Source organism: Pseudonaja textilis, chromosome 3 (assembly GCF_049901715.1).
Source record: "Pseudonaja textilis isolate UNSWEBS1 chromosome 3, rPseTex1.2, whole genome shotgun sequence".
In the NCBI taxonomy this organism is placed as follows: Eukaryota; Metazoa; Chordata; class Lepidosauria; order Squamata; family Elapidae; genus Pseudonaja; species Pseudonaja textilis.
In genome coordinates this window covers 46,625,614-46,647,919 of record NC_141992.1, presented here as the reverse complement: position 1 = coordinate 46,647,919, position 22,306 = coordinate 46,625,614, and the positions used below count along the sequence as shown (strand labels likewise).

General features: G+C 36.9%; 1 protein-coding gene across 1 annotated transcript; it reads right to left on the bottom strand.

The window, feature by feature from the left end:
* Positions 1-4,050: 4,050 nt before the first annotated feature.
* FMOD (fibromodulin) lies at positions 4,051-22,246 on the bottom strand. The gene is made up of 3 exons (XM_026715623.2): positions 22,107-22,246; positions 14,359-15,366; positions 4,051-5,755 (listed from the first exon to the last, which is right to left on the bottom strand). The coding sequence occupies exons 2-3, from the start codon at positions 15,341-15,343 to the stop codon at positions 5,604-5,606; spliced, it is 1,137 nt and encodes a 378-aa protein (XP_026571408.1). The 5' UTR covers positions 15,344-15,366; positions 22,107-22,246; the 3' UTR covers positions 4,051-5,603.
* Between the last annotated feature and the right edge of the window lie 60 nt (positions 22,247-22,306).

Genomic DNA, 22,306 nt, shown 5'->3' with positions numbered 1-22,306 from the left:
CCAATATTTAAAAAACACCAAGGGGAAAAAGAGAATATTTCTTCCATAAGAAAAGCTCCCTTGCCTACTCAATTATTCCTGCTATTTTTCTGCTTGTGAAATAGACCAGGTGCATAAATGACACACATCTTTCTTTACCTCTAAGCTATTTTGCTTTTGCTGCATCAGGCAAAGTCAGCTATGATCCTAGAATTTATTAACATAGACCCTACCCAGCCATTGCTTTTGAATGACAACATTGACACCTGGTGGCAGAAGTAAAGAGGCTTTGAACTGAAGATGGAGATGTGACATACCGCTCATGATTCTTTGAATGTTAAAAGGAGAGGATAGGAACTATGATCTAGCCTATCTGGAAAACTCCAGTTTCAAAATGGCTAGAATATACTGGGTGGTGTGCTTGAAATGTATATTCAATTTGTACAGCTCCAGATATTCTTTTTTCCCCTTATTTCATATAGTTTTTATAAAATATTTTAAAAGAGATAAAAACTAGCAAGAACTGATGCAAAGTAAATAAAAGAAAGGAAAAAAGCAGAGAAAAAGAAAAAAAAAGCATGAAAAACAATGAAAAGAAATAGAAATGGCTTCCATTTTCTTCACAGCAATTTTAAGTACCAGTGTAGTGCAAAATTACCTCTTTATTGGTACAAAAATCTCTCTTTTTCTATTTTTTTAAATCATCAAAATCATAAATCATAAGTTCATTATTTTCTGTTTCATGCAAAAAGTCAATAAGGGATTTTGGGTCAATAATAAGCACAGATACTGTCTTTTCTTTAATCAAGGAAGTAAATTTAACCATTTCTGCAAGTTCCATCATCTTCACCAACAATGCTACCATTATGGGTAGTGCCAAACCATGTTACTTTTATGCATACAATAATACTGTAGTCTGGTTGCAGTTATCATGTATAAAAACAAGGTCTTGTGATTCCCCCCTCCACTTTTCTCTTTCTGTGCCTTTCAATCCACATCACAATCCACATCCCCATAGCAACAAAGCATCACAGCCTGGCTCATATTACCTTTATCTTTTGTTTTATTAAATCTGCCAGTCATTTGTACTCTTTAGTAATAAACAGAAAGGAAAGTCTGTTCTATTTGTTTAGTTTAATTCAAGTTTATGCAAAAACTCTGTCACCAAAACTAAAAATAGTACAAATAAAAATATAACTGCTTCCTTTATCCTTCTTAAACTTTTAAAAATCATCTCTTTGTTTCTTTTGTCAAAAGTTCTCCAGCCTTTAAATATTCAAAGTCTCTTGTAATCCAGAAAAAAAGTTTCACTCACCAAGAAGAATCTTATCTTGCCACAAAGAAAATCTGCTTATCTGTAGACTGATTAAATGAAAATGTGATTAAGAAATTAAGTTGGCTGAACTTATTGTGCATATAAGATGCATTATGGCTGTGGGCTTAGATGGGATCCTTGACTCCTAGCTGTTTGATTTATCAGCCATCCACAAAACCTTATATTCCTGTAGTTTACTCATAAAGAGCAGCTGCCCAGAATAGAAGCAGACTATCTCACAATCTCTTTTTCATCCAGGCATGTTTTGTCAGCCAGCGTCTGCCCACCAATCAGCCACCACTGCTTCTTCAGAGACATCAAGTCCACCATCATCCTCACCAGAAGCCCAGCTAGAGTTCTAATGCTGGATTGACTTATCAATGAATAATATCTCCGCCAGAAAAGGAGCAGAATCATGATTTCTGAAAGACCCTCCATGAATAGAATTAGTGTGTGTTAGATTAGGGTGCATGAAAATAAATTATGCTGAACATGAGATTTTGCTTTGGAATCTCAGAAGAGCTGGATCAAAATACAGGCCATCTGTTCCAGAATTTTACTCCTGCAATAGCAAACTAAAATCAACAGAAAATCTGCAAAACCATCCTCAACAACAACATGATAGTACAGGGAGTCCCTGACTTACAATCACAGGTGAGCCCAAAATTTCTGTTGCTAAGTGAAACATTTGTTAAATGAGTTATGCCCCATTTTATGACCTTTCCTACCACAGTGGTTAAGCAAATCACTGCAGTTGTTAAGGTAGTAACACAGTTGTCAGAAGGTCACAAAAAGTGATCAAATGACCCTGAGACACTGCAACCATCATAAATACATACCAGATGCCAAGCACCCGGATTTTGATCAAGCGACCAAGGAAATGCTGCAGCAGTCAAGTGTGAAAACTGGCCAAATTCACTTTTTTCAGTGCCATTGTAACTTCAAACAGTCACTAAATGAACTATTGTAAGTCGAGGACTATCTGTAATTTCACTCTCAAGTTTGTAATTCTGCTACTGGTAGAAAAACCAGAAAAATCATCATAACTAGAAGCCAGCAATAGTCTTTAGCTCTTTGTGTGTGTTTCAGGTACACCATGCAATTCTTACTACAATGTAGATAAGATAGTTCCTCCCAGCAAATATTCGTCTTTGGCAATACAGTCTTGTCATCAACTCAACACAAGTATCATCTAAAAGGTAGCTGTGATTGTTTGCCATTATGGTGAAAGGTTAGCATTTAAAGATGAAACATTATTTGGTGGAAGAAAAAGGGGTATGTTCCATAGTTTAGCCACCAGAGGGCAAAGTTAGATCATCATTTCTATCTCTGTTTCTGCTGCTGAACAATTTCATGGGCAGGGTATAGGTCATCTTCACCAACTTTAAGATCTGCGAACTTCAACTCCCAGAATCCCCTAGCCAACATTTTAGTTGGTGAGATTGAAAAGTCTACCAGATTTGGGCTGCAGAAACTAAAAAAAAAAAAAAAAGCTAGATGGAAGAGATACTGAGAATTTTAGCTCATTACTGCCATCTAATAAATGTCCAGTTTTTTGCAGGATATATCTGACAGTCTTACCTGTAAATCTAATGAAGGTGACATTTCACCAGAAAGCATGGCTTTTTGAACCAGAGTTTTATCAGCATAATGGTTATACTGATCCCCTATAAGATCTATCTGCCTTGGACCATCCAGTTTGGCAGCCAAATATTAATGCTAAAGCATGAGAAGCAGAACCAGTGCTTTCCCCAGGACATATTATTGAGGGAAGCCTTTCCTACAAATGACATCATTTCTCTTATTTAGGCTTGGTGATCATTAATTTAATTCCCAACTGGATGGAAAGAATGAAATAGCTAAGCAAATATATCAGATTAGAACTGAAGCATTTTTGGGATCTATGATACCTCAATGCAGAGTCCACTGTATACCAAAATATGGAAAAAAAGTTAAAATCTCCCAATAATCACAATGGTACCTGGGTTGTCATGTAAGGTCTCACAACATTCCAGCTGTTATTTTTCTTTTATTATCATTTGGTGCTTGCAGTACTATGTGATGGTGGTGTCTGCTTAGAAAAGTTGCTGATCTCTGAGCCAAACATAATAGAGTTTTTGTGTTTGTGCCTGTTTGTGTCTTAACATATTGTATGAACCTGGCCACTTGCAATATGTGAACCTAGCAAATCATAGTTTATAAAAACTTGGTTTAATTTACTGAACCCATTCACTAAATCAACATATCTGATCCCCTAAATAGCCATGCAGGCACCTTCCTTCAAAGTGCAGCATTAAATGTTTCCATGGTGGATTTAATTCCTCTTAATTACTCATTAACACTAGATGTTTCAGACTTCCTCTCAACAATTGGTAGTTTTCAAGTCATTCCATGCAATTATGAAAAGGATTTTATTGAACAATAATGGTATCTACAGTTCATGCATCTACATTTTAAAAATATTATCCTCATGCATTTTACATATTCGAAAAGGTTTTGATGATATTTTGAGCATCTCAGAATCTCCCTAGATCCCTTACTTTTTCCTTGTTCTTGTTTTTCCCTCCATGAATTTTATGGGAAATGAAAGAACTCAGTGGATGATAGATGAAAGCACCATAGATTCTTATGACAGTTACTTGGTACTATGACATGCATGAAATTTAACACAGGCAGTTCTACAGTCAAGCAAACAAATTACAGCAAATGTAATTAGACTTACAGGAACCAATAAAGCAATGCTATTATAACAAGGATTTAGGATGCACCTTTTATTGGATTATTGTGTTCAAATGGGAACATACAGAGTAGTACAAGCCTAAAACCCTCAGTCCTAAATATCTCGCTTGAGTGATACTGAGTCTTACCAAACATTTTAATGCTTATGGTTTTCACTGCATTTTATCACTATCTAAAAACATGCCTTCAAACAGTAGCATTGCTTATATGCACTCAAGCAGCACATAGAACGGAATATGAAATATGCATGATGAAAGCATTGAGTAATGAATTGCATTGCACTATAACAGAAGAAAGGAAAAAAAACCCTGGTGGCTGTGGAAAAGGTTAATAATATGCAGTGTGTAGGAAGCCTCAAATGGGGCTCAATGCCATCAGAAGTTTACATAGTAAAATGTTCTTTTTTCCTGAAAATGAAAAGGATACTCTTTCTTCCCACCCCTCCAGGATGTGATATGAATGAAGCTTTTCTATTCATGTAAGGCTGCTCTCAAACTGTGAGAAAATGTGAGGTTTGAAGGCTCTGTTACTCCTTTTAATCTCTCAAAGTGCAATAGTCTCCAAATCTGAGGCAGAAATATTAAAGTCCTTCTGTTACAACAGCATGATTGCAGAACATTAAGAGATTAAATAGGAGCATTAGAACAAAATAAAAATGAAAAAAAAGTGAGAAAAGTGAGTCTTGTTGAAAACTATTTAAATACAAAACTATATTTGGGTCTTTCTGGGGGCTGAATTATGACTATTATAAATGACAAGCATCTATTAAGGTTTGGAAACATAATGGTGACATTTGATGTATAGCTCAATATGCAATTTTTATGTGTTGCTAAGCTTGTTGGAGTTTTGATTCCTCACTGGTAATGTGTGTTGTTGTATTGTGTATGTTAAAACTAATGGACAAGAAAGAAGAATAAACAAAATGATGCTACTTAGTTGGCAACTAATACCTGGAGAGATATACTGTCAACTGACTTGTTACTGTTTTCTCCATTGGTTTTGCTTTTTTCTATTTCCTGAATGAATGTTTCTAATTGTTCCTTGCTGGGTGGCCAGCCCTTTAATCTGTTTTCATTTTGTTTCAATTTAGTCTTGTCCAGTCCCACTACCCACATGCTACAGTATTTTTTTCATTGCAGTCCTGCTATATGGAAAACTAAATCCCAAAGGTATCCTAGCTGGCATTGAATCTCTAATGCTACACACCTGAAATGCTTGTAAAGAGTAATACTTCCATACTGGTCATCAAAGAGAATGAGCACCATTCAACGGCATGTCATAAAAACTGGGTAAGTGATTGCTGAAAAAAGGAGAGCACAGTACAGAGAAAGTGGAAAAGAAGTAAGCAAAGATTTGGTTGACCTATGTGTTGTTACTGAATTGACTATTATAAACAACAGCTCTGCATTCAGGTTACCAATTCTTCCTACATTATACCACTGCAAAAGCTCAGTCAAATGAAGCAGTAAAAAAAGTGAGGAAGAATCCTCATTGTGCCATAGGATTGCAGGAAGTATTTGGCCTTGTTCATATGATGGAGGTGGTCTAAGGAAAGAAACAAGTGTAGTAGTTAAATGTCTATGACATTGGCCCACCGAAGGCATAGTGGGGCATCTGGGGGCATATGATTGCGACGGAGCTCATTCCCATCCAGTCTCAAGACTTGTAGCTTCGAAAAATTCATGATGTCTACAAAGCTGCAAAAACTCTTGATGGTGAATTCTGAGGACAAAAAGAAAGAATTATGTTCCATTTACATTTTTTTTTTTTGTAGCTCAAGAGTTATGCATCACATTTTTATCAACAGAGACAAATCTCATTAGCTTGGATCCCCTATGTAACTTCAGGGATTAATGAGTTCAAAGGGGCCTTCCGTTACTCTAAAGACATAAATCAGCATTCCTCACCTAATGCCTTCCAGAACTGTTGGATTAAGCCCCCAAATTCCCTAAGTCAGTATGGATTTTAGACTTTCTCTGGGGTATTTTAAACGTTGAGGTCCAGTAGGTCTACAAGGCAACAGTGGTATTATGAACTGTGGTATTACTAGTCTCCCTATGTATTGGGTAGAGATTGAAGAAGCAACAAATATAACATGAGGTATATTTTGCCTTTTAAGTATTGATACAAGATCTAGGCTGCTCATATCTGGATGATCATCAGATGGCAGAAAAGAGGCCAGTGTATATCTTTGCTGCCATCTAGAGGTTGACATTTTCAGCCCAAATATGGCAGCTCTATTTTTTATGTAATAATAACATTTCTGATCCAGATTTTATTGGGCTAAGCAGTGCATCTCTAGTGGCAAAGTTGGAGACTGCTAGGAGATTAACATTTAAAACATTTCCATAGATATCATAGAAAAATTATTTAAATTGTCTAATATGCCCTTATAAATCCAAAAAATAGGATAATTTTCTTCTACCACTATTTTCATCATGAAAGCCCACCTGTGCCGTTTTCCTTTAATGGTATCAATGTACCTATTCAAAGCAATTTGTATTCACAGGTGACTAAAGTAGCACAAAATTCATGAAATATGTCTGTAATATATATATAAGCATCATTGTTAAATTTAATTGGAGGCTTTTATCACGAACATAGAATTAAAAGAGTTAGAAAGGACCATTAGGTCATTAAATCCAATTTCACATTATATAAAAGTCAAAATCTCCTTTGAGTCAAATTGGCTCCTCGTGACTACCTGGATTTAGCCATGTTTTCATGGCCACACTATAGACCACCTAGGGAATATGGGGAGTTGAAGTCCAGATATCTTTGCCAAGATTAAAAAAACACTGATATTATTCCAAGATCATTTTTATCACTTGTCAAACTAGTAATAGGTTGTGTTCTAAGAAGCGCTCAAAAAGGCTAATGAAAAATAATTAAGAATATTAAAATGAAAAGGTATCCATGTAAAACCAAGGTTGAAAGAAAGTATCACCACAATGGGTCAGAAGAAGTTTAAAACTCTATTTAAATAAACCAAGGGGAAAAAGGAAAACCAGCAAGCTTTACTTTAAGACCTGAAAATTGAAATAGACATCATTCAGGCTTTGGAGCTGTCAGTGAAAAGCCATTTTATATGTAGAGATTATCTTGGGTTCTGGGGAGAAATAAATAATTTATTGAGTAACTTCAAATGATATATTATGGGAGCAGTGTTTTATTAAACTACTTCCATGAAAAAAAAAACACCTCAGAGTTTCAAATAATTTATTATTTTCTTATTTACCATCTCTTCTATTTTCTTTTTGGATTGGATTTTAGTTTTTAAATTATTTGAGCAGGAATCTCATTGTGGTTTTAATCTATCAATAACCTATGCTATACTATTAATGTTGATGAGTACTGCATTAAAAATGTTATGGGTAATTGGGAGATATATGTATTGCGTTGCCCAAAGATCACAGAGGCCTTGAAGAATAAAAGCAGCTCAGAAGCTCTTTAAGAACAATCTTGTTTTTTTATCTGCCATTCTTAAGTGATTGTTCTTACAGTGAAATTCTGAAGGCTTCCAAGGCAGATTGATAGACAAGATATATGCTGGAGGGAATAAGTTGCATTGCTCCTTTTAAGCAGCCAGAGGGAATCCAAGGCCTAGTTATTTGAAACAGATTCTACTCTTCATCAGTCTGGAATCCTGGTAATTGGGTTGCCAGGTCCTTACAGTCAGTTACCTTGCTAAGATTTCAGAAGTGATTTGCCATTGCCTCTTTCTAAAGGCTGAGAGAGTGACTGGCCCATGGTCCCCCCCCCCCCGCATCTTCATGCCTAAAGTGGGACTAGAATTCACAGGATTACAGGTGATGGTCCTTAACTTGAACCCCAATCTTCTGTTGCTAAACAATATAGTTATGAGGTGAGTTCTGCCCCATTTTACAACCTTTCTTGCCACAGCTGTTAAGTGAATCACTACAGCTGTTAAGTTTGTAACATGGTTGCTAAGTGAAACTGGTTTCCCCATTGACTTTGCTTGTCAAAAGGTAATCACACGATACAGGGACATTACAACCGTCATAAATATGAATAAGTTGCTAAGCGTTTGAATTTGGATGATCTGACCATGGAGATGCTGCAACGATCATAAGTGTGAAAAATAGTGATAAGTCACTTTTTTCAGTGCCGTTGTAACTTCAAGGTCACTAAACGAACTGTTGTAAGTCAAGGACGACCTTTATGAATAGTCTTATGAAGAGAAGGACCAGGAGTGACATGATAACAGTCTTCTAATATCTAAGAGGTTGCCACAAAGAAAAAAAAAAGAGAGAGAGAGACAATCTATTCTCCAAAACATCTGAAGAAGCAATGGATGGAAACTTATCAAAGAGAGATCCAACCTAGAACTAAGGAGAAATTTCCTGAAAGAACAATTAATTAGAGGAATGGTTTGCCTTCAGAAATTGTGGGTGCTCCATCACTGGAGGTTTTTAAGATGAGATTGGACAGCCATTTCTCTGACATGATATAGTGTCTTTTGTTTGAGCAGTGGGTTGGTCTAGATTACCTCCAAGATCACTTCCAACTCTATTATTCTGTTATTCTGTAATCCCCAATCCCGTGTTGTATAAAATCAGTCAGTCTGTAGGTTAATTCTGCTTTATTCTTTTTACATTCAAATTTGACTTATGTAAAAAAATATATTAGTTGTTGATGGTAATGATGAGGAAGAATGAAATACTTCCTCCATGCAGTCTTCCACTTACGACCACAACTGAGCCCAAAATGTCTGTGGTTAAGGGAGGCAGTTGTTACGTGAGTTTTGCCTCATTTTACGACATTTCTTGCCACAGTTGTTAAGTGAATCACTGCAGTTAAGTTAGTAACATGGTTGTTCAGTGAATCTGGCTTCCCCATTGACTTTGCTTGTGATAAAAGGTGATCACATGACCCCTGGGACATAGCAACCATCATAAAGATGAACCAGTTGCCATGGGTCTGAATTTTGGTCACATGACCATGGGGATGCTGCAAAGTTGCAAGTGTGAAAAATGATCACTTTTTTCAGTGCTCTTGTATCCCTGAATGGTCACTAAATGAATTGTTGTAAGTCAAGGACTGCCCACATGCTTTACAGATCTTTAGCCTTTCATTTTCTACAAGTAGTCAAACCATCTTGGCCTCATTATGGTTTGATGAAGATAAACCAATGCCATGGCCTGGAAACTTCACTTGCTACTTTTACTACTGGTAATGTAGCCGTGGCTTGGTGGGCGTGGCATGGCTTGGTGGGCGTGGCAGAGTAAAGAATACTGCAAAATCCCCATTCCCTCCCCACCAGAGGTGATGTCCAGCAGGTTTTGACCAGTTCTGGAGAACCGGTAGTGGAAATTTTGAGTAGTTCAGAATATCACCTCTGACTGGCCCTGGCCCCATCTATTCTCTGCCTCCTGAGTCCCAGCTGATTGGCTGGGTCTCCTTTTGTTGCCCTGCACAAGAGGACGGAGCTGGAAAGCAGGTTAGTGGGGTGGGGAGGGGAGGGGATTTTGCAGTAACTTTCTCCTGGAGTGGGGTGGGAATGGAGATTTTACAGTATTGTCCCCCTGCCATGCCCACCAAGCCACACCATGCCCACCAAACCATGCTCACAGAACCAGTAATAAAAAAAATGGAATCCCACCACTGTTCCCCACCCCACTAACCTGCTTTCCAGCTCCTTTCTCTTGTGCAGGGCAACAAAAGAAGACCCAGACAATCAGCTGGGACTCAGGAGGCAGAGAATAGATGGGAGCAGGGCCAGTCAGAGGTGGTATTTGCTGGTTCTCTGAACTCCTCAAAATTTCCACTACTGTTTCTTCAGAACTGGTCAGAACCTGCTGAATACCAGCTCTGCTTTTTAAATGTCATTTGGTAGCTAAACCGCACTGGCTACATGATGGCTGCATAGTTTCTAAAAGGAAAACCATTAGCTGCATGTCAAACCTGCAACATTTAGAACTATGAACATATTTAAAAGGTAAAATATAAGGAGGAGCAGCAATCATCCAGAGTGGGAACATTATGGGCGTCTAACATAACTTCATTTTGTTATATAATGACAGATTGAAGTATAGCATTTTTTCCCGCTTCCATAGTAAACTGTAATGGGGTGTATAAAAACACCACTGGAAAAAGTTCTCAATTCTACTGTATCAAATTGCTGTTATTTTAGAACTCATCGGCATATGCGCAGAGCTCTGCATGTTGCTACAGGACCACCAGAGAAAGTAGAATAGTAACTCATGCCATCTGTTAAGCCTCTGCTGCACCCAGTGATATACAGGCGTTGGGAAAAGGCCAGAAATGGGAAGCAGGCATTCTTTTTAAAGAGAGCTGAGAGCTTTTGGAAGTTGACCTGCTGCACACTGCTGTATTTGTGCAGTATTACAGGCCTTGGGCCAAATGGTTCTGGCTGATTTTTAGAAACAAATTGCTTGCAAAGCCTGTTTGCCCGAATCTGAAGTAGTATCCTATAGTATTTGCAGCAGGACAACTGTATACGCTGTTTTCAAAATGCCTTCATCCTTCTGAAATAACTATTTTTTTTGTCTCTAGCCTTCAAATTTTCAATTCAGTGCCTCAGATGAGATTATAGTTTGAACTCTGCAGATGAGTTGAAATGAAAATGGATGAAGGAAAATGGACTATTTTCATTTGAGAGGCCAAAAGAACAACAATAAAAAGATTCTGTGTGAGAGATAAAAGCTTTACCTTAAAAGCCTAGTAACTATCAGGTCTATATGCAACACTAATTTTGCTCTTGTGTCATCTTGTTTTTCTGTTTTTCTCTTTTACTTGGGGGAAGAAAAAAATAAAGCAAACTGTCTTAAGAAAAAAAATATTAAGAATACTTCAAAGGTTTACTACAGAACTCCTAGAAAAAATGAGGGAGTCCAATAAAGAGGGAGAAACAATTTAAGTGTCTGTCACATAGAGTCAGAGTTTTAAAACTTTTGAAAACTTTCTCCATGACTTGATGATACCTTTTTAGATCCTGGCAGGAGTAAACTTGATAAATGCAACAGGCACACTGATTCGGAGGACTTTAAAGATTAATATACAACTGAGACTAGAGATTTTTCTTTTGGGATTGATGGAAAGCAGTTGGAAGAAAAGTCATGAATTTTGTTTTCTATAGTACAACTGCAGCAAGATTATTGTAAGATGGAAAGATGAAGACTATCAGCACTACTGATAAAGGAGGAATAGTTGGAAAGATAGTAGAACTTGCCAAGATGGCTAAAGCAACTTCTTTGCTCACGGAAAAGACATAAATAGACATCAAGGCATCAGAATTGAAGATTAGATAGATTACATTAGAGAAAGGAGAGAGATACGTTATAACCATAGACAAAGAGGCAAATTTAGAATTGTACTTATTACTGCTTTCAAGGTGAATTGAAGCTACTTTTTGTATCCTTTTTCTTTCTTTTCTATTTTTCTTTTAGTTTTTCCCTTTCTTGCACTTTTGGCTTTCTCTGGTTTTTCTTTTTACTTTTTCTTAGTTGTATTAGTTTTCCAACTTCTTTTAAAAATATTTAATAAAAATTACACATATGTACAGAAATAAATGCAACAAGTGAGAACCAAGAAAAATAAAAAGGGCACAGTTAATTTGTCTGGAATTCATAATCAGTGAAGATGTGGGAATAACTCCAAAGTGATTTGGGGCAAAATGACTTTACTTTAGAGATGATGCCACTCTGGAAATGAAAGCTTAGTCAGAGGTTGGCATCAGAGTGCCTACTCAGCTCCCAAGCCCACTAAAATATATATATATAAAAAAGGGAGAAAATCTAATAAGAGATCTTGGTAAATTCTAATGATACATCTAAGATTTTGTCAATGTCTTATGCTTTTGGATTTTTGCCAGGGACTGGTGCGGACAGACCTCTGATGTAAAATGTCCCCCCATCTTCAATTTCCCTGCAAATTGTGGATAAAAGTTCCACTGGTTAGAAGTTATAGACTTCTCCTTAAAAGAAGAATCTGAATTATGTCATCAGTTTATGATTTAGTAATGGCTATCTCATTGAGTCTTTAAAAGGTGGTTTTCTAAAACGACCAAAAATTGTAGTATGGTTGTGCTATGATTTATGCTAGGATATCTGTAATTGTAAAATATGATTGCATGTTATGAGAATATTCTGCTTCAGGTTTTTGTCCTTCCTTATGAATAAAAATGCTTCTGAATACAATTTGTTACAAACTACATTTCCTATGTAAACTGATTTCTACAGTACATAATTAGTTTCAAGTCTTGCTTTATCAACTAATTACGCTAAGAATATGCCATAATCTCCTTTGTTTAGATAAAATGGGACCTGGTTAACTCAAGCTTCAGATTGTCTCACCTTCTGTGTGAATTTATGGCTTATATCAGCTTATCCTCCTAATATAACAGGAGTGGGTAATGATGTGATTGGGCTGCATTCCACTGGACAGAGACAGGATTAAATCTCATACACTATGTGTAAAACATAGGATCTTGTGCACTCAGATTTCACATTCACAGATATACACATTTTTATGCGCTTCCATTCTCACATTAAATCTGTTAATATACTGTTTATTTTCTCTCCCTGGATTTCTTTTCTCTCTCTCCCTCATAAGCTTTCAAACTTGCACACATAAACTGAGCAGGGACGGTCTCGTAGCAGGAAAGACTAACTCCTCTCTCTCTCTTACACCTCACTTCCCAGTGATCCAGTGCAAAGTACTAGAGCTAATTTGCAGGGGGATAGAGGTGGGATGGGTAGTTATTTTAGTTTTACTGGAGTCAGTGGGACAGAACTTAAAATTAGGAAGAGGGAAACAGCAATGGTTCCTTGTATCCAGATGATCTGGGCAGTGGAAAAAAGAGGTTGACCTCTCAGGGGTCAGAGGTCAAGTAAATGAAGCTATACTTGACATGCCTTTATAAGGCAAAGTAGTAAATAACCTTATGTTAGAATCAGTTAGAGATAAATAATTAAAACAAGCCAGACTGCTGTCTCTTTTTCAAGAGGGTGCAAGAGACTGAAAGGCTATGATGTATTTGTCACTAAGCTTGGAATGCAACTTAACCAAATATTTTCTCCTACCTAAAATTATTGTTTTTCACCTGTTGTATGTATCTCATTTGTACAGAGCCAAACATTCTAGAAAAATCCTTTTTTAAATCAAGCTTCTAAAACATTATTCCAGTCAGAATTTCAATGCTGTTGAAATATTCTACAAAATAGTTAAGAGAGCTCTGTACATGCATATTTAAAGCTCCATCTGAATTTAGTAAGGATTATTTCCAGGCAAGCAGACATAAAACCAATGCTTAAAAGTAACAATTTTAACACATTCATAATCTGGTGTAAATCTCATTTGCATTCCTGCGGACTTTGGAGAACATAGAATATTCCCTAAACTGAAAAACCAAGAGAGGAATTGATCCATAGCTTTCTTTCTGGTTTCAATTTCCTGTACTTTTGTGTTTTGACCAAAACAGGAACTAATCAAAGAGAAAATATTTCCCCCTCCCCAAGGAAAAGAGGGAAAGAGTTCTGAGTGAGAACTTTATCCTTATGAATCTGTTTTAAAACACCCCCCAAACTGTTCCAGATTGTTTTAGGTACTTTCTGTCTAAATATGAGAGAAGTGACCCCTTTTCTTCCCCTTTATCATATGGGAAAGAAAAACTTATAGTACAGGGAAAAGTCGATTTGATTGTCAGTTTTCAAGGGCTTCCAGCAGCTTTGCGACCAGCAGCCAACCCTGCTCTCTTTCTCTTTCTCTCTCTCCTCTTTCTGTCTCTCCTCTTTCTGTCTCTCCCTCTTCCCTCTCCTCTCTCCTCCCCCCCCTCTCCTCCCTCCCCCCCTCTCTCTGTGTGTGTCTTTCTCTCTGCCCCCACTTCTCTTCAGGCTGCTTTGTGAGAATCTTGTGAGTTCTCAGGAAGAAAGCATCAGGCTTCGGGCACCACTTTCTCCCAGCTGGAAGTTTGGGAGTAACCTTCCTTCTCTATTCATTGCCTAACAAGAAACAACTGAGACATATTTCAATTGCTCAAATAGCAAGCCTTATCTCATGTCAAAATTAGACTGCACCTCTGTCTAGTAACTTCCAGTCTCTCTTTTATTTGTAAATCTCCCATGTTTTCCTAGTACTTCTTCCATCTTTGATTTTATCAAGGAAAAGCCATTAAGGAGGCAGAGGTGGGATAATTGTATAGGGATTTCTGAACATTGCATCCAAGAAAGCAGCTGACATCCTTTTTACCTAGCTGTTGACATTTCAAAACAGCTTATCCACCCAATCTATCCTGCTTCAATGCCACCCCATAATAGCTCACTGTTCAGAACATGAAAGCTCACCATTTATTTTGTTCCCTTGAAGATAAAAGTTTTCAAGGCTTGTACTGACTCGTGGGATCTTCTGAAGCTGGTTATAAGAGAGATCAAGTTCCAGAATGCTGCTTGTATTGAAAGCATTTGAGGAGAGACCTTCGTTTGTCAGGCTGTTGTGAGACATTCGTACATACAGCAATTTAGGGGAGACCTTGAAATAATCATCAGGAACTGTATTTATGTGATTGTGCTCCAAATAGAGTTGTTCTAAGGAGCTTGGAAGCCCACCGGGGACTTTTGTGAGCTGGTTGTAGCTCAAATCTGCAAGGATCAGAGAGTTTAACCACTTGAGATTTGATCCTATTTCTTGGATATGATTGTGGCTGAGATACAAGGCAGTGAGGTTGTCTAAGCCTTCAAGGGCATTGGATGGGATCTTGGAGATCTGATTATAAGCCAGGTGAAGCTCTCTCAGTGATTGTGGCAAGGGGTGAGGCATTTTGGTCAGGTTGTTATGGTCAAGGTACAGCCTTTCTAGATTCTTGAGCTTGGCAAAGATCTTCTTGCCTACTTTTTCACTGGTTATTTGATTGCCATGCAGTGCTAACCACTCAAGGTTGGTTGCATTGTCAAAGGCTCCGTCTTGGATTGCCACAATTTGGTTATTCTGGAAGTAGGCATACTTCATCCGAGCAGGCACAAATGGAAGATACTTAAGATTGCGAGTATCACAATACAAGGCAAAAGAGAAATGAGGGGGGCATTCACATTCTTGGGGGCACTCCCTAGAAACAGGTGGTTCAGGGACAGGTTCTCCGACATAGGATCCAGCTGGCTCAAAAGAATAAGAAGAATATGGTGGAATCTCATCTTCGTAATATGGTGAATAGCTGTAGGAAGATTGGCTGCGTAAATATTGCTGTAACCAGAATATGTCCTCGTACTGATCATCATATTGGCTCAAGGATATTCCACAGACGCCAACTAGGATCAAAACAGAAGCCCAGTGCATTGTGCCGCAAACTTTGGTTTAACCTATAAAGAGTAAGTAAAAAAGAGAGAGAAAAAAACAACCATCAAAGATATTAACTCAGGAAAACAAAGCCATGTAGCAATAGCACTTAGACTTATAGACTGCTTCACAGTGCTTTATAGCCCTCTCTAAGCAGTTTACAGAGTCAGCATATTGCCCCCAACAATCCGGCTCCTCATTTTACCAACCTCAGAAGGATGGAAGGCTGAGTTAACCTTGAACTGGTGAAGATCAAAGTCCTGGCAGTGAGCAGAGTTAGCCTGCAATGCTGCATTCTAACCACTGTAGAACCACAACTCCTTGCTAATTAGCAGCTGCCAATATGTATAAAAGGGACTGAGATAATTTGTGAGTTAAACATAGACACTTTTCATACTTACTAGTCTGAGCCAGCTTTATGGAATCAATAAAATCAATTATTAGACCTTTAATGTCAGGCATAGAGACTTCAATTTGCAAAGCTTATAAACTGTTCCAGTCAAAACCACCTTTGAGAAGTATATAATTCCCTTCTTTGCAGAGATGACCTCTGGGAATACCATATTCAATTTGTATATTAGGACTGTATTTTAAAAATGATCCTTCCCAGAAGAGTAGACTAAAATCATTTTCTCAGTATCTTGGTTTTACATGCATGCCAGAGGTGGTATTCAGCAGGTTCTGACCAGTTTTGGAGAACCGGTAGCGGACATTTTGAGTAGTTTGGAGAACCGGCAAATACCACCTCTGACTAGAGATTTTACAGTATCCTTCCCCTGCCATGCCCACCAAGCCACGCCCACAGAACCGGTAGTTAAAAAAATTGAATCCCACCACTGATGCATGCACACAGACACACTGGATATGATAGAAACAGAACATTGTGTTGTAGTCTATCCAATTCTCAGAGAAAATTTTTTTTGATCTCTGAACTTTCCTCCTTGTTTATCTTCTTTATTCTCTGTCTTTCCATATACATATCTATGATTTTATCGGTGTAGATTGTGTAGACCAACAAAACAGCCTATTAAGAAGCTGAACTCACCAGCCTTCTGTATTAGGGAGTGAACTATCCTGGACACAACCACTGAATGAAAATCTATGGATGGAGTAAGTGCAGAGACCTAAGCAGGCTTCACAACACAGGAGGTTATAGCTGAAAGAGCAAATAGGATTTGACCTTTCATCGTTACATTGCAACTCTCTTCAATCAATAATTTGCTGGAGTTCCTTGGAAACAAAGATGCTCCCTGGATGTACAACTGATGGAAACCCCCTCAGGAGCAATTACATCCAACACCTCGGCCACTTTCTTTTTCTACCTGGCAACCAGATGCAAGGTGGAACTATAATGGAAAACTAATTTGGATGCCTCAGACATCTGAGATGAACCATCTTAATTGGTCTACTATATCTACAGAAACCAGGGAGAGCAATGAAGATATGTTTAACTACAAATTGATGTCTGTGTCCTCCATTTTCAGATCACATGTCATTATTATAAAAATAAATTCCAAATTATGGTCCTATTTGGAATATTGCAATATAGGATGCTATAAACAATAAGGATTGAGCTTCTATTTCATATTGGTAGGATTACCAATAAAAGAGGTTCTTGGGATTTGGAGTACAGATCAATACTTCTTTCAAGCACTGGAATTTTTAGTGTAACAAAAAGGAACTGTTAGGTAGACAAATTGTAATGATATGAATCGTGTTTAAAATAACATTAAATTCAATTAAAAAAACTACACTCATCCAGTTTTGTCTTCCTTCTATTTTTTGTATTGCAACCTCATTCTACCACCCAAAAAGCAAGTAGACTTCACCCTGAAAAATGTTTCATGTGTGCAGCATCTTTTACCTTAAATGTCTTTAAAATACCTTGGTAACCTCACCAAGTGAGCATTTTAAGGAACACAATTAGTTTCATGTTACTTATATTACCAGTTATATCAATGTTCTTGTCACCCCTGCCAATTTGACTTATGTGGGTTGACAATCCACACATATGTAAGGCATCACCTTGGAAAATCTAATTAATAAATCTTTGATATGCCAACTGAATTTAAATTAGCCAGTTAGCAGCTAATGGACCAGTATAAATCAACAAAAAGTCTTCTTAAAATAGCAAGGACATTTGAAAAGATCAACATTGTTTTAAGAATAATGTGCAAGTGAGAAAAAAATAGCATTAAAGGAATGAAGTGAGGAAACAGACTTTCGTTCTCTCCCTAATTCTGGTCACTAGAACTAAAATATATTTCAGCTCCTTTGTGCTAATAACTAGAGAAACTACTCTTCCCTTGGCTTGAGGAACTCCCTGGCATCTAGAGTAAAAAGCCACGTTAGGTAATTACTTATATCTGAAAGCTCATAAAACTGTCATCTGAGTTGACTAAAGATAGGAGATCTGTGTTAACTTTCAGCCTCCCTTATCATTGGTGTACTGGTTAGGGGTTGATGGAAATTATTATCCCATAATACCAGAAATTATATGAGTTCCACATTATATTATTGGATTATTTCCCCATTATATTTTATTTCAAAGGAAACTTTCTCATTTGAATAAGAAACTATTCTTCATCTAATCACTATTGTGCAAAACAGTGTACAAAATTAAAAATTATTAACTGATACCAAACTTCATTTCCTGAGATGTAACAACAAAGATGAAAATATTGCATTCTGGTTAACTTTACATTTGACTAAGATGGTTATCTATTTTAGATGATACATTGTAATTTTTTTTCTTTAGGTTCAGATTGACAGCATCATTATAAAAGTTGGCAACTTCTTGCCATCCTATCTATATGGCTTTCTCAAACAACAACAAAAACTTAACAGCTAAATGATTTACCTTAATGATTTGTAGCAATGTATTCCTTATTATTTCCTATTTATATATACATTACAATCTCTATAGTGTGTGTGTGTGTGTATTCCATCATTCAACTGTAAGTTTCAGATAAATCTATAAGATGAATAAAAGAATAAAAACACTGAAATTTAATTATATGAAAGACCAGAAAATAATAAATACAATAGAAAACATAGCAAGGTTGAAATTATACATGAAATTCCCAAGAAAACAGAAATAAATTTGCTATCATCAGAGGAAAACAATTCCAGGGAAATCCATTCTACCACCCAGCACCAGGACAAAGAAACTTGTTGACAGAACATTTCATCTCAGAAACTGAAAAAAGGGTTTAAAGAGAATTTTGAGACTGAGAATGAAGAAGACACTGTGGCTGCTCCATAAAATGAGTTGAGATCACTTTTGGGGGATCTTCTATTGTATATCCTCAAATATAGGATATTTTTTGCATTGGAAAAAGTGCTGTGCTATTTGCTTCGACTATTTTCAACATGTGGAAAACAAATTCAATTATTACAAGTATCATAAATTTTCAATGATCTCTTCTTGCAAAGGAAACCTGACCCTGTTACACAGTGTCCTTGGAACTTCTCAGTGTTTGGGGAACTGAGAACAAATACCAATATGCTATTGTGGTAGGGTGGGAGCTGCTTCAGTGGATAGACATATTTAGCACAGTGTACAGGCATTGTCTAGAGTAGATGGTTAATTGAATCAAAGGTTAATTGAACACAGTCTTTTATTATAATACTTTTATTTGGCTGGGCAGTCATCAGATTTCTGGAATGTCATTGATCTTTGGGCAAGAGAGTTTATCGTAAAGCTTTCTGCATTCTTGCCCATATAAAAAGAGAAAAAGAGAGCAAATCGTATGTATATCGAGCATATACATATAAATATTCATACATATCCATCACACATATATATAAAATATATAACATATAACATACAGCTTATATTTTATAGAGTATATTCACAATCACATACACATATACACAGTGTGTCTGTATAGATATATATTCACACACATATACACATACATACACATACACATGTGTGTGTGTGTGTGTGTGTGTACATGCCAATGTATGTGTACTATCTAGCGGCTGGGTAGCATAGTAGTTAGATACTGTCCCTTGACATGGAGACCAGGATTTGAATCCTAACTGGATTTACCAGTTCTGACACTATACCTGCCTACTTTGGAGTGACATGAACTAAGAGAGTTATGCCAATTTGGACATAATCCGATTAACATCTGTTTCAGAAGTTGTAAATCAAGACAAATGAAGACAATCTCATGAAAAATGAGCTATGGAACAAACCATATATGGACAAAATAAAAAATCCTGGAATCTATAGCATGCTATTATAACAGTAGACTTAATGAGAAGGGAGATATGAAATGTTTGAGGAAACGATCGACAGATAAAAGACCTATATCCCAATGTATCAAAATAATGTAAGAGGAAATTGGTGTCACAATTTGAGATAGACCAACTACACATTACACCCTGTATTGAAGGAGACCAGGAAGAACAATTGGATATGCAGCCAATACCTGATATTGGAACATCACTACCACCCCTTCCGTTATAAAGCAGAGCAATTGATATGAAGCATAAGATCCTGGATAAACTAGCTTCAGTCAACTCTCAAGACTAATTATCAAGACTCTATGGAGAAGTACCATCAAATAGTATGCTAGAAGATTGCAATAGAACTCTCATGACAATCCCTACTATCACCATAACTCAAACCAATGAATTGGTTTATAGTACAGCCATGTGATCCTGGAGAACAGCACTGCAGCTCTCCATCCCATTGGAAAATAAGGTTGGTAGCTAAAATCAGGGCAGCTCAGAGAGAAATTAGACAACTGTGAAACTACAGAAGGGTGTAGAAATTAAGGATAAGACTCAACTACTGAAAAAAATACTAGGGCCTGATTCCTTCAGAAGCCCTAGAAGCTAAACAAAGGCTTACAATACAGCTACATGCTAAGGATATAGAATAGAATACCTTTATTGTCATTGCATTCCATGAATACAATGAAATTTGAAAGCTACTCCAGCACAGTGCCCCAAACACCACATCACAATCACACTACAGAGTATTTAAAAATTTAAATAATTATAATAATAATAATAGGACTAAATCACAAATGCATTGTTTGATTCAAAGAGTTCACAACTGTATGCTCACAATTACAATAGATGCCTAGCCTCAAAGGCAAAGGAATAATATTATATGGAGAGAAATATAATTTCACAAAAAAATGCTACTTAGACCTATTACATCTGCTTTTTATTCAGTTTAGTTTTACACTTAGTTTTAAGCATCTGTTTTACACTGATTCCTACTAATGCTGAATAGACTCTGCTTGCACATACAGCTAGCTCTTACAATGATATCTGAGGAATTACATAGGTTGTTTAGACTGTATGCTGTAGAGAAATTTGGTGTGCAAATAACTTTTCAGTAAATGCCACTTCTCATACCATTCCAGTGTCACTTTGCCCAAAAAAACAAGACATTCCTCTCCTTGCTTGGAAAATGGACTTGTGCCACTACTGTCCATATTGAAAAATAAAGTATAAAGGTTGCTGTGTTGGCCATTAGGAAAACACATTCTTTTTATGGAAACTTTTTTTAATGCCAATTCAAATATTAAAATTATATGCAAGCTTCTGAATCCTCACAATTCTTGGTCAAGCTACATGGTAATCATACGAGGCGACCAGTGAATTGATGTTCAAGCCATTTCATCATGAGATGGGAGGTGGAAATAATCAACCAGCATTCGTTTTAGGCTACACCTAAATATGTAGTTGCTCTGATTAGCTGTACCTAAAATTATCTTGGTGCAGCCTGAATTCTTCATGAATCTCTTCAGTGTGAGTATGTGGGTATCAGAGAACTACTACTTAGAGATTAGCACCTAGCAATTGGAAGGCAGTTATTCTTAGGAATCATCTCCTTTCTTTCAGTGATCTGCTGAATTCCAGGTTCTTTGAGTCACATCTCCTTCAACGTTTCAGTTAAAAAACACAGGTCAATGCAAATGCTTTATCATTAATCTTTTTTTCCCGCTCACCTCTAGTTTTTTTTTTTTACTATCTGGCCTGATGAAGAACATTAAAATACTTGAAAATTTGTATACTATTTTGTGACATTTTGCTTGGCTCAAAAAAAAAAAAAAAATCTACACATTGACTGCCTCTCCTCAAAACAGTATTAAGAAAGGGTTCTTCTCTACTTAATTACTCCTTGCAGGATTCTCTTGCAGAGTTCTCCTTCCAATCCTATATTTGTGGCATATCTGCTTATAGGTGTCCTTCTACAATCTAATTATATTAGCTATCAGATTTATATCATACTGATTAAAGGAACACATTTTAGTTAATTGATCTAAACTGAAATTCTGATTTCTTGCCTGAGATGTTCTGATAATTTCTAGTCATAACTCAGTACTTACTAAATGTTAATTCCTCTCTATAATTTGATAATCTGCATCAATAACCTGAGGTAGATGGTTACACTAACAATGCAGCCAAAGCCATTTGAACATCCAGTGGAAGGAGATTGAATGGGGGGGTCTGGCAATATTGGGAGCTTATTTCATGACATTACTTGTTGCCAAGAATTTTGCAAATTATTCCCCCTCCCCAAAACCTCACCATTATTAGCAAAGTGAAAATGTCTCTCTTAATCTAAAGCATTTGCACCCTTTCAATATACAATTCATATTTTATTTCTGTGCTGACCACCAAGATTAATATTTCACCAATCCATGACAAGAAACCAGAATTATTCTTCTGGTGCAGCATGCCAAGAGTTGCTTATTAATTTACAAAATATGTGTTTCAAAAATCAACTCACCTATACCCAGAGACTCCTTTTTCCAGAGCTTCAGTATTTGACTGTGTGATTCTCCTGGGTACTAAAAACCATGTGTGTGCAAGTTGCAATTTGCCAAGCTTGGTGCCCGCCCAGTCTCTTGATCAAATATTGGAGTGGCCTCTAAGCAGCAGGCAGTTTGCAGACAGAGTGAAGAGACCTTAAAGCATTTGGCATTATAA